The sequence below is a fragment of the Capsicum annuum genome, chromosome 12 (genome assembly GCF_002878395.1).
Source record: "Capsicum annuum cultivar UCD-10X-F1 chromosome 12, UCD10Xv1.1, whole genome shotgun sequence".
In the NCBI taxonomy this organism is placed as follows: Eukaryota; Viridiplantae; Streptophyta; class Magnoliopsida; order Solanales; family Solanaceae; genus Capsicum; species Capsicum annuum.
Window position 1 is genome coordinate 231,536,682 of NC_061122.1, and position 13,151 is coordinate 231,549,832.

Sequence of the window (13,151 nt, forward strand, 5' to 3'; positions counted from 1 at the left end):
ATTAATTCATTTTTACAAGAAATATTTTAGAACTTTGAACAAACAACTCAAACTTTATATTAATAAATAAAGTTTTAACAACACATCCAAGTTAATGCATTGCTAACAAATGACTAACATCTTATTAACTAGAATTAATCCTTACTTTTATTAATAATCATATTAATATGTAATGTTAAAGGTTACGTGTCTTTTAAACATACCACATCAAAAATAACTACCAAGCAAGAACAAATAAGGCAAGTCTAAATTATTATAATAGTATTTTTATATGTATGTTTATATATATGTAAAATCTCTCATTAAAATTTAGTTTAGGTTAGCTTTAGGCCACTAATTTATATGCATATATGGTAAATGATGTTGAACTCATGGTGAATTTTTTTACAGACTTTAAAGCCCTTAGCATGAATCCTGGCTTCACCTAGACTTGCTTCTTATTGGAGTAAGGTTATGTTCTCTAGAACAGGTATCATTATAAGTTTTCAATGAAGGATATTCAACTGATCACCGATTTACTTTTTATTGAAGTAGTAGGGTTATGTTCAACTGATCATCATATCAAAGTGTAGCTCTATCGTGAACAAAAATAAAACCCCAAACATGGGTAATAAGACTCATGTGAAGTTGGAGTGTGTCGTAGCAATTTTGTGCATAGTTCGAGGAGCAGGGTGGAACTCCAGGTGTTCATCCGAACCCCTTCGTCGAAAAATTACATTATATATATATATATATATATGAAGTGTTTTTATGTGTATATATATTAAATTGATCTCCTTGATATAAGCCAAAAACTTGATTTAGTGGCAAAAGGGCAATCTCGGGTTTGAGACCTATTTACGACAGGTTTTAAATTTTATTTTTTTTGTTTTCTGCGTTTGAACTGCCTTGATAAAAAGCCTGTCTCCGCCACTGTCGAGGAGTTACTGGATATTTATCTCTATTTTAATCTTTATGTTAATTCTTGACCATTAATTAGACTAATAATGCACAGACTTCTGTCGAGGAGTTACTGGATATTTATCTCTATTTTAATCTTTAGGTTAATTCTTGACCATTAATTAGACTAATAATGCACAGACTTTAAGAGGCTCCACACATATTTATCAAAGTACTAAAAGCATAAGCATATAAAAGCATATAATTTTGTATTTACAGCTCAAAGCATGATTAAGGAACAATTAAGTCTATTCTACTTTCCATTGAAAAGAATTTTGATTTTACTTTAATTTAAAAAGCATTGATAATATAGTGGAATTTTTCTATTTAAAGCTTTTAAATTTGCACAAGAATTTCAACATTTGATGATCCATTAATGTTTGTTTTAATGAACTTGTCATATAGTGGAAATTTTCTATTTAAAGCTTTTAAATTTGCACAAGAATTTCAACATTTGATGATCCATTAATGTTTGTTTTAATGAACTTGTCATACTCTCATTTGCCAAATGATTAAATGACTTTTAACAATGAAATTCTTACATAGTTCCCATTGTGTTTATTGTGTATCTAATGCATGGAATAATTTGACCAAATAATAAAGGGTTCTCTTTATAGAGTAGCTATGTTGTTTGGACTGTACAAAAATGTTGTCGTGCTTGTATTACATCCACTAAACATGCACTACCTTTGGAGGATCCGACATGCGCTGCCAACATTTTTGAAGAGTTCGAGCAACATAGAGAATGAGTCGAGTGGTCTTCACTTTCTTTTGTTTCTATCAATAAGTGGTGTCTGAACCAACTTGCGGGTGCCTCGACTGTTCATGAACCAATTAGCTATGTTGTTTGGACGGTCCAAAAATGTTGTTGTGCTCGTGTTACATCCACTAAAAATGCACTACCTTTGGAAGATCCGACATGTGCCGTCAACATTTTTGAAGAGTTCGGACAACATAGCCAATGAGTCAAGTAGTCTCCACTTTCTTGTTTTTCTATCAATAATTGGCGTATGAACCAACTTGCGCGCGCCTCGACTGTTCATGAAGTACTTGTTATCTCCCACCAACACAGGTTCCTGATAACTCTACCATTCAAGGCTTAGATAGCTGTGAAAGCAACTCACTTATCAAGTTCTAAAGGGATCTATAGACCACACTATCCTGCAAAATCAGAATCAAACAAGCTTTTACCCTCACATCCCACGCGCGATTTTTGTTGACGTGTCTCATTTTGGTTAACTAGGGACGCGTATTGGTCCCCTATCGATTCATATCGACAGCATTTTAACTACATTTGATAAAGAGTGTCTGCATCCTGACTTAAGAAGATGCTATTTATCCATTGAGGATATATGATCTATTTACTGTATAGTTTTTCTGTTCAATGTTGTAATGTGAAGATTCTTTGCTACAAGTTAATTAAAAGTAGAATTAGATGCCTTGTACACTTGAAAAATGTTGCATTAGATGCCATATAGAGCTGTGTAAAAAGAGACTCATCTTTAATTGAACCCCACAATCAAGATGCCATAGACTGTTTATCATATATACTACACATGTTACATAATTTGTTCTATATTCCAACTGACTTAAGAATATAGTCCATTCTACTAGTAGTAGTATTCCCAGGGTCTATCGAAAACAGCTTCTCTACTTCACCTGAGGTGGTGGTATGGACTGCGTACACTCTACCCTCCCCAGACCCCACTAGGTGGGAATACATCGGGTATGTTGTTGTTGTTGTTGCTAGTAGTCTTAGTATTGCCGGGGGTCTTATTGGAAACAGACTCTCTACTTCACCTGAGGTAGTGGTATGGACCGCGTACACTCTACCCTCCCCAGACCCCACTAGGTGGGAATACACCGGGTATGTTGTTGTTGTTGTTGCTAGTAGTCGTAGTATTGCTGGGGGTCTATCGAAAACAGCCTCTCTACTTCACATGAGGTAGTGGTATGGACTGCGTACACTCTACCCTCCCCAGACCCCACTAGGTGGGAATACATCGGGTATGTTATTGTTGTTGTTGCTAGTAGTCGTAGTATTGCCGGGGGTCTTATCGGAAACAGACTCTCTACTTCACCTGAGGTAGTGGTATGGACTGCGTACACTCTACCCTCCACAGACCCCACTAGGTGGGAATACATTGGGTATGTTGTTGTTGTTGTTGCTAGTAGTCGTAGTATTACTCTTTTCGATTTCTGTTATTGTTTCGTGTAGGTTGATTATAGTATTATTTTGGTGTAGTGTGGTTCCGCTACTATCTGTTGTTTTACTACTGCCTGTTTTTACTTTTTCTTTCTGGTACTTCCTTTTCTAGACTGCTTTTATCTTGAGCCTTCTCCGGAAACAGTTGCTGTACCTTCTCCGGACCCTACTTTGTGAGACTACGCTACCTGTCAAACATACAGTATCATACTGTATGTTGATGACAATATTGTTAGCGCGATAAAAGATTCTGATACGGTTATCATCTGTTGTAACGTATCAATGAAAAGTAAGGAGAAAAGGGAAATAGTTCAATCGTTCGAGTAAAAAGAAAGAGTATACTTAGGTTAAACTAATGTCAAAATCTGTTGAGTTACTTTAAAAAACTGATTTGATTGCCCGAATTTCATCTGTCTTCTCTTAACACTCCCTTTTTCGTGTTAACAACAGTTCTAAAAACAGACTTTAAATATCTGTCTTTTACCTCAGTTTCGTCTTGAAAAACAAAGAGTAGTTCACTGAGAGATGAAGAGCTATGCGGAATGGTATCCTATCGTTGTTATGTTGGTGATTGATTTTGCTTTCGCGATTGGTAATATACTTCTCAAGAAGATTATCATGGATGGTATGAACCATTTCGTGTTCATCACTTATCGACAGTCCATTTCAAGCTTGTTTTTAGCCCCAATCGCCTTCTTTCTTGAAAGGTACGAAGAATGTTTCTTTCCTAATTATGTGTTTTTTACTACTTATTTACTGTTTCGCGATGAAATCTTGATTTCAGGAATACGAGGCCTAAACTCACACCGCAAATCTTGTGCTATCTTTTCTTGAGTGCAATCGTTGGGTAAGTAGAACAAGAATGATAGATATATCATCTGTTGCTCGGACTCTTCAAATATGTTGTTGCATACGTGTCGGATCCTCCAAGAATGCACTTCGCTTGGAGGACCTATCGACACTTTTGAAGAGTCCGAGCAACAAAGATGCGAAAATTTTAGCACCACATCTTACGCCTTTTTCGTGCAGGGCATCTCTTACGCAGTACTTATTCCTTCTTGGCATACAATACACTTCTGCAACATTTGCATGTGCATTTCTCAACATGGTTCCAGTGATAACATTCCTTATGGCATTGCTTTTCGGGTATGAGAACTCGTTCTCCCTCATCTCAACGAGTACTTACGCGTATCTAAGATCATATGGTTATGTGATGCAGGTTAGAGGCATTTAACATAAAGGACAGAAGCGGCCGAGCCAAAGTTATCGGTACATTAATATGCCTCGGAGGTGCCTTCTTACTGACTTTTTACAAAGGCATACCTTTAATCCATTTTTCACACGTACAAGATTTATCGCGAACTGTGGAAGAACCTATCAGTTCCTCTAAAAGAAACGAACAATGGATGTTTGGCTCAATGATCTTATTCGCTGGAACGCTTTTGTGGTCCTCGTGGTTCCTTCTGCAATCGAAAATTGCTAAGAAATATCCATGTCAGTACTCGAGTACGGTTATTATGACCTTCTTCAGTGCCATACAATCAGCTATCTTAACTTTGTCCACTGATAGAAGACTTTCCATTTGGATTCCAAACGAAAAGACCATCGACATGTTAAGTGTCGTTTATACTGTAAGTACACTTAACTCGAGCTATTTCTTTCGTGCCATTGATTCATACTAAAACGAACTTTATCTGTTCTCGAAAGCAACTACAACTACTACTACGCTGCAGTCTCAAACAAGTTGGAGTCAGCAACTTTTTGTTGTTCATTGGACATGCTAAAATGTGTCCTAGTTATCAATCAGTGTCCATCGATATCATAACATATGTCAGAATCCTTAGGATGAAGCTTTGCCCAAGTCGAAAAATTTAGTCCTTTTTCTGAAGCGAAACTACAGGATGAATAACAAGTCACTTCAAAGTTACTATACGATGAATGGTAGATTAATACTCGTCCTTCCATGACTTGTAACCGATTATGATGTCAACTCCATTACTCATAATCGATTAGTCCAAGTTCCTGAGTTAACGCGAAAATGAATTCTTCATGTTGACAGGGCTTAGTTGGTTCAGGGTTGTGCTTCGTTGGAATGTCGTGGTGTGTTAAGAAGAGGGGACCGGTCTTTACTGCAGCATTCAGTCCTCTTATACAAGTTATGGCAGCCATGTTAGACGTTCCACTTCTACACGAGCAACTCAACCTCGGAAGGTGATTCAACACTTCAATATTTTCCTTAAATCATAACAACTATACAACTAACATGTTTTGTCGCGAAATGAACATGATACAGCGTGATGGGATCAGTTATTGTAATCGTCGGACTGTACTTTTTACTATGGGGCAAGATCAAAGAAATGCAGAAAGTTTCTCAAGAAACTGGAGAGAAAAAGGAAAAGGAGCTAACTTCCCAAGTTCATGAAGCTAATGATGAACCAGATATACCTTAAACGGCAGCCCGGTTCACTAAAGCTCCCGCTATGTGTAGGGTCCGAGGAAAGGCCCGACCACAAGGGTCTACTGATAACTTTTGTTCTTTAAGACAAATAGTTAACTACTTTTAAACTGTCAATTACAATGTTCAAGAATCAAACTCTATACCTTAATTGGATGGACATAAGAGATTCTTGAACAGAAAAAAGATCAATATTAGAAAGTTGTAGTTATCATTTAGAAAAATACTAATATAATATTCTGCATTTGTGATACTTGTTGGACTCAACAACAACTACGTCTCAGTTTCAAACAAGTTGGAGTCGGCTATCTGAATCCTCGTTGTTCCATTTAAGCTCAACTCAAGTCATCATCGCGCCAAATAAAAACAAAAGTGAACATAAGTTAAATGTATGCGATAATACTAAAAATAATGATCGTAGAAGTCCTCTAACAAGACAAGAACTTATTCCCAAGCCGGGCACCCGACCTATTTCTATGGTACCTTACTGTATGGCTACTGCCGAGCTTCAGGATCTTCAAGGTAAGGGTTGCATTAGACCGGTGGATTTTAGGTCTAATGTGATTTTAGGTCTATCTCGTCCCCTTTAAAAACTTTAGTATCCATAGTTTCACACACAGACCGGTGGATCTATAGGTCAATACAAGACATGACCAAACCATCTCAAGCTACAATACTATATCGATTGTTTCTAGATCAAGGTGAATGATTCTAAACTTCATGAATAGAACTTCAATGCTCAAGTACACTATGATACTTATTCATATGGAACTTTTATTTAGACCATAGATATATACAACATACCCAGTATATTCCCACCTAGTAGGGTCTGGGAAGGTAAAATGTAAGCAGATCATACCACCACCTCCGAAGAAGTAGAGAGGTTGTTTCCAATAGACCCCCGGCTCTTAGAACATAGATATATAATATGTGAAAACTTTAAAGATTACAGTAAATATTATGTTTTGAACTCGTATTCTCAAAGAGTTTAAATTCTGGATCCGCCTCTGCTAAAAATTCTTTAAAATGAAAATCAAAAAACAAGAAAAGTATTGCTTGTTAAAGGGTTTTGTTATCTCTTCAAATCGATTCGTAAAGCGGTGGAGCATGTGGTTTAATTCGATACAACGCGCAAAACCTTACAAGCCCTAGAAAAGCTGTCCTTAATGGAATGTGTTAGAGTTTTTAACCCGAATTTTGTTGATCCGGCCTTGAAAAGTTCGCGGTGCGACCCATGTTTGTGATTTTTCATGGGGTTTGTGGTGGTAGCGTGGGGATCGGGCCAATAAGCCCCCGCGATATGGATATGTATGTTTTTGGGCCTAAGACTTATTTGTATGAACGTATATGTAAGTGCGTTTAGTGGGCTGTTTCGGGTTGTTCTCATATACACGAAATTGAGACTATCGTCTCCACATTGTACTCCTCTCCATTATAGTGAATTCCTCTTCCTCTGCCTTTGGTTTTTCCCGCAAGGGTTTCCACGTAAATCTGTGTGGTCTTGTTTTTTTCCTTTTGCTTATTCTGTCCGATTCATAACAGTATGGTACTGACATTCATACAGGTGCAGCATGGCTATCATTGGCTCGTGCCGTGAGATGTTTGGTCAAGTTCTATAACGAGTGAAACCCTCGTTTTGTGTTGCTAAGACATGCGCCTAAGGAGAAAGTCTTTGCAACCGATGTGAGCCAAGGAGTCGAGTGACGTGCACGCGCTATGTCCAATGTTCATAAACTACCTGTACCATTGCACTATGTCAAAGGAAAAAAACTTACTTATATCCAATGTTACATCAAATCAATAATCATGCCACGTGTTTGCTATATACATTTTTATCATCGAACCGTGACAATTAGCACATACTATCACTTTAATTTTATCGGAGATAAGCATCCAGTACCCCTGAACTATGCTCAAAGTTGCTACGGCACACTCCAACTTCACAGGGGATGTCCTATTAGCCCCCGAACACGATTTTATCGTATTTTTGTCGCCCTTTTGTGATGACGTGACACCTTTATTACATAAAATGACCACGACGTCAAAGGTATCACGTCAGCTAAAAAGATTGACAAAAGTTGTCACGTCAGCTTTAAAAGGTTGATAAAAATACGTTAGAATTTAGTTCAGAGGGTAATAGAACCCCGTGAAAGAGTATATCGTAACAAATTCGGTCATAATTCAATAACAAACACATATGCTAAAACAGTACAACACACTGTGGTACCTACACAATTTTTATTCAAGAGATATGATGATTTGGTGTCCAATGGATGTATATTACTTTAGCATCTTTATTAACTTTATGTTATTGGTTTCTAAGTTATTGCCAACTTTTTCACTTAATAAATGTACTATTTTTTTCATGGAAAATGAAATAAATAAATAAATCTAGAATTACTTTTCTTCTCATGTTCTAATGTTACACATTGAGGGACACTTGGCATAATCGGCAAAGTTGTTGTCGTGTGACTAGGAGGTCACGAATTCAAGTCGTAGAGATAATCTCTTGCAAAAATGCAGGAGAAGATTGCGTACATATAATAGAGTCTTGTGATCCAAACCTTCCATAAACCCAGCGTATAGCAAGAATTTAGGGGAAAGGACAGAAACGACACTTCAAATTAAACTATTTCCATGAAAATGACCATGGAATTTAAATTCCACTTTCTAGTCATTTCAATTTACTGGCTCATTCTATACCGTTTCTATACAAATCTTATACATATAAATATTCTATACGAAAATTATACAGTTTTGATACACAATTTATATAATAACTGTACATTTTTTTACACATTTTATACAAAAATTTTATAATTTTCATACACTTTCAATATATTTTTTATATATATTTTATACATATACATATTTGATAGAACTATACAATTTCTATACACATATCTTTTATAGATACATATTCTATTTAACAATTATATCGTTTTTATATAATTTAATTATTATTTCTAAAAAAAAATAGAATATTTGATCAGTAAAAAATTTATAGCAAAAAATAAAATAAAATATTTTTAAAAGGGCCGAATTGCCCAAGTTGAATATTGTATCAGTATTGCATATGGATTGTATATGGACTACGTGGGCTAAAATGATCCAAATTGGGAAAGAATAGGAAATGGCCATAAAGTGGCATTTTTTTTACCCGACTGGACATTATATGTCCATATGCCCAAACTTGGGCTATTATTGTTTAAAGAATTAATACATAAAAATGATCCTAAACTTGACACCAAATTATAACTTTGACCTTAAACTTTGATAGTGCACAAATAGGACTTTTAACTATTCAAAACCTGAACAAATATGACCTCCGATTTTGCAACCCCGTGTGTGAGTCTCACTCGCGCCTACATGGAAAGGTAATCCAATCACACGGTGCCACATCGTTAGAAGGGCTGACTTGGAGAGAGGTCATATTTATGCAGTTTTGAATAGTTAAAGGTCATATTTGTGCAATATCAAAGTTTTGTTTTTTGTGTTAAAACAACGTCGTTTTTATTATTATTATTATTATTGTTGTTGTTGTTATTGTTATTGTTATTATTATTATTATTATTATTATTATAATAACTTTTTTATGTAGCAATACCTAACCTTTTTTTAATTTCAAAAAATTATTATTATTATTATTATTTTATTTATTTCTATAGTAGCAACACCTAATTTTTTTTTAATTAAAAAAAAAATAGTCACTAGCAGGGATCAAACCCTGCACAGTAGGCTGAAGGAAGCACCCAAGAAGAGCAAATAACACCACTGGGCTATCTAAGTGTCTTGTTTCATGTGGTTCAACATTAATATACGTACATAAATATACATTTTCTATCTTATATATATATACAACGTAATTTTTTTACCGAGGGGGTTCGGGTGAACCTCATGGAAACCACGTAGGTCCGCCCCTCGTTAATTTAATAACGTTTTAATAACGTTAATTTAATAATATCTTTTAATTACGTTAATTTGATAACGTTAATTTAATATACTATTACTACTATCCTTAATAACATTAATTTAATAACGTTTTATTAAAGCTATAATTTTTTTTTATTATTAGTATAGTTTCATCTTTAATTTAATATTTAAATAAATAATATTTAGATATATTATATAACTTAAATTCGTCCTCTACTTTATAATACATATACACATCCGCTAGGTTTTTTCTTATGAGGCTGATCCGCCTAATTAATAAATCCTTAATATTGCCCTTTTTCTGCAATGGTAAAAGAAATTAGATGTCATTTTCATATTTGAGCCAAAAATAATGAAAAAATAATAGTGAAGAGTTATTTAAATGTCATATTTATGTAGTTTTGAATTGTTAAAGGTCATATTTGTGCACTGTCAAAGTTTAAGGTCATATTTATGTATTATGCCCTTAGATTTTAAGCTGGACGCGCCCAGTTTTGCGTGTTGAACACGCATTTTGCCACGTAGGATTGGAGGTCATATTTGTGCATTTTTGAATAGTTAAAGGCCATAGTTGTGCACTGCCAAAATTTACAGTCAAAGTTATAATTTGATATCAAGTTTAGAGTCATTTTTATGTACTAACTCTTTTTTAAAAAGGCTACACAAGGTCCTTTCCCCAGAATTTAAGGCACCGTGAAACTGGCTACCTAATGTAATTCCTATCTTTTAAAGAGTTTTGGCATAGCTTAAGTGGGCTGATCTGATTAACACATGAGACATTGGGCCCAGGACTTTGAATGAAATAATGGGCCTGTACTACTGGAATTAACTCATCCGCTCCGCACTTGGCTACCCAGAGTTTACCTTAGGCACGATAACCGGTACACCAAATTTGTGTCCTTTTCGGTCCTCTCGTACTAGCAAAAGGTCCTCTCAATGCTCTAATGCCTACATTGGATGTGGACCGAACCATCTCACTACGTTCCGAACCCAACTCACGTACCGCTTTAATGGGAGAAAAGTCCAACCCTTGGAACGTACTACAGACCCAGGTGGCGAAGAGCCTATATCGAGGCGTTGGTTCCTTCCTCACACTTCCAGTCAAATCTATTGCCAAACGCTAGCCAAATACGGTTCCATCCCCTTATTTCCACCCGAATTTAATTTTTTCAGAATTTATTTTCGGGAAAATTATTTTTGATATTTGGTTATTGGAAAATATATTATTGAAAATAGAATTTAATATAAAGAAAATGACTCTCCTTACTTATAAATGAAAGTCATTATGTTTGTCATATCTAGCATTTTTTAACTTCATATTGCATGCTATAATTTACATTATACATTATTATACAAATATCAAAAATCGAACAAAAAAACATAATAAAAAATATCTCAAGTTGAGATTTAAAAAAAAAAAAATATGAAAAATATTAAAAAAGGAAAAATAAAAGGTGGAGAAAGAAAGGTACAAATATCTTAAATCTTCAAAAAGTTGTTGAGAAGGATGGGTGGAGGGGAAGGCATAAAATCTTTTCTCCATAATTTTGTGGGGCATATAAAATCTAATTATTAATAGTGATAGAAACAGGAAAATATTATCCACACTTGAAATATATTAAATTAAAATTAAAGTAAATAAAAAATAATTTTATTTATTTTTTCTTTCTTGATTTGAATTATTACTATAAAATAAAAATCTAGTTAGCTACTTTTTATGTAGTAATTTAAAAAGTATTGCTAAAGTGGATAATTAGTGGGCTTAAGTCGAGCTTAAGGCATAAATAAAGTTAAAATAATTAAAATTTCTCTTAATTAATATTTTTCAAAATCTCCCGCTTTGCACAAGGTTCGAGTCAAGATTAGCCCACACGGGTCAATTGTACGCAGTCTTATCCTACATTTTTGTAAGTGGTTGTTTCCATAGTTGGAACATCTAACCTCCTTGGCAGGGCCGACTGGGCTATTTAGGTAGTCAAACGGGTGAAACAGGGACGAACGAGTTGTTTTGGAGAGTTTTGGTGGGTGTTATAGCCCATAATTCGGTGGGTGGCCCCGGGACTGGGGCCGAATCTAGGCGAAAATTGACCAGTGGCCTCTCGGCGAGTTGTGGTGCGGATGTGGATGGTCAGTCGGGGCTGCTTGGGCTAGTTGGGTGGTCAAACGGGCAAAATTGGGTGAATGAGCTGTTTTTGGCTAGTTTTGATGGGTGTTAGCCCACGGTTCGATAGTTGGGCCCGGGGTCTGGGGCCAAATCTAGCGAAAATCGACTGGCGGCCTCCTGGTGAGTTGTGGAACGGATGTGGGTGATCCGGTGGGGCCATCTGGACTATTTGACAACAATTTTACTAGTTAGTTATACAACATTGTATTTAAGATGGATGGATCTCGAACCTAAACGAGGTATTGATGATCGATTTTCTTATCTCACATAACATAATATGATACTATGAGATAGACGACAAATAAAATAAAATAGAAAACGAGTTGCCTAATCTAATAGATGAAGCGAGTCTCACTGCAACAACAACATACCTCGTGTAATCCCACTAAGTGGGGTCCTAAAATGTATGCATACAAAATCTCTACCATATGAGTAGAGCGATCGTTTTCGATAGACCAGCTTCATCTTCAAGATTAAAAAAATCTATCTATATAAAAAGTTCTAAAAATAAAATAAATAACGAACAGTACCAAAAATAACAAATAATAGCAAAAGTCAAAACAATATTACTATAATCGAACTACACGAAACACAAATAATAACTGAAATCGAAGAACAAGGAAAAATAATATAGAATGGACAAACAAATAAATACTCCTATCACTAGTACGGATACAATCCTATCTACTATCTTTCTACCCGATTTTATAATATTCACTACTATAATAGAACTATACGAAACACAAATAATAACAGAAATCAAAAAATAAGAAACAAGAATCTAGAATGGACAAACAGATAATACACTCCTGCCGACTAGTTATCCTTCTACCCTATTTTAATAACCTTCATAAACTCCTATTTAAAATCATATCGTCGAAAACTTAAAACCGCATCATATCTTATCTAATCACGTCTTCTTAACACTTTTTCCAACTAGCTCATTCTTATCCAACTCAGGGGCGGACCATCTTTAGACCAAGGGGTTCATCGAACCTCTTTTGATGAAAAACTATATTATTTATACATAATTAAAATTATTTTTTATGTGTATATTAGTTGTCGAACCTCCTTTTCGGCTAGTTTCTATATTTAAAAATAAAAAGAGCAGCTCGATGCACTAAAGCTACTGCTCTGTGCAATGTCCAGGGAAGGGCCCCACCACAAAGGTGTATCGAACGCAGCCTTCTAAGGTTTGAACCCGTGATCTCCTGATCACATGGTAACAACTTTACCAATTACTCCAAGGCTTCCCTTCAGGTTAGTTTATATATTTAATTTAAAAAAAAAAATTAAATCTCCTTCGTAAAATTTCTAACTCCACACCACTGATCCTACCTAATGCCATCAATTAATTTACCCCTCAACAACTTTACCTAACAACAAAAAAAAATTCAATCACAAGAAGTTCAATTTATGTTCCCAAACACATAAAAAGAAAGTCCAAATTTATG

The 13,151-nt window shown here is 35.2% G+C and overlaps 1 protein-coding gene across 4 annotated transcripts; it reads left to right on the forward strand.

Annotated features, from left to right (window-relative positions):
- Positions 1-425: 425 nt before the first annotated feature.
- Positions 426-5,853, forward strand: LOC107849646 (WAT1-related protein At4g01440). Of its 4 annotated transcripts, none has more exons than XM_047401358.1 (7): positions 426-469; positions 3,635-3,852; positions 3,930-3,992; positions 4,175-4,291; positions 4,365-4,776; positions 5,205-5,356; positions 5,439-5,853. In XM_047401358.1, the coding sequence occupies exons 2-7, from the start codon at positions 3,671-3,673 to the stop codon at positions 5,593-5,595; spliced, it is 1,083 nt and encodes a 360-aa protein (XP_047257314.1). In that variant the 5' UTR covers positions 426-469; positions 3,635-3,670; the 3' UTR covers positions 5,596-5,853. The 4 variants fall into 4 exon arrangements, 3 of the variants coding, with proteins under 3 accessions (XP_047257314.1, XP_047257315.1, XP_016549687.1); XM_047401359.1 differs by lacking the exon at positions 426-469 and adding an exon at positions 579-683; XM_016694201.2 differs by lacking the exon at positions 426-469 and adding an exon at positions 2,514-2,665.
- The last annotated feature ends 7,298 nt before the right edge of the window (positions 5,854-13,151 follow it).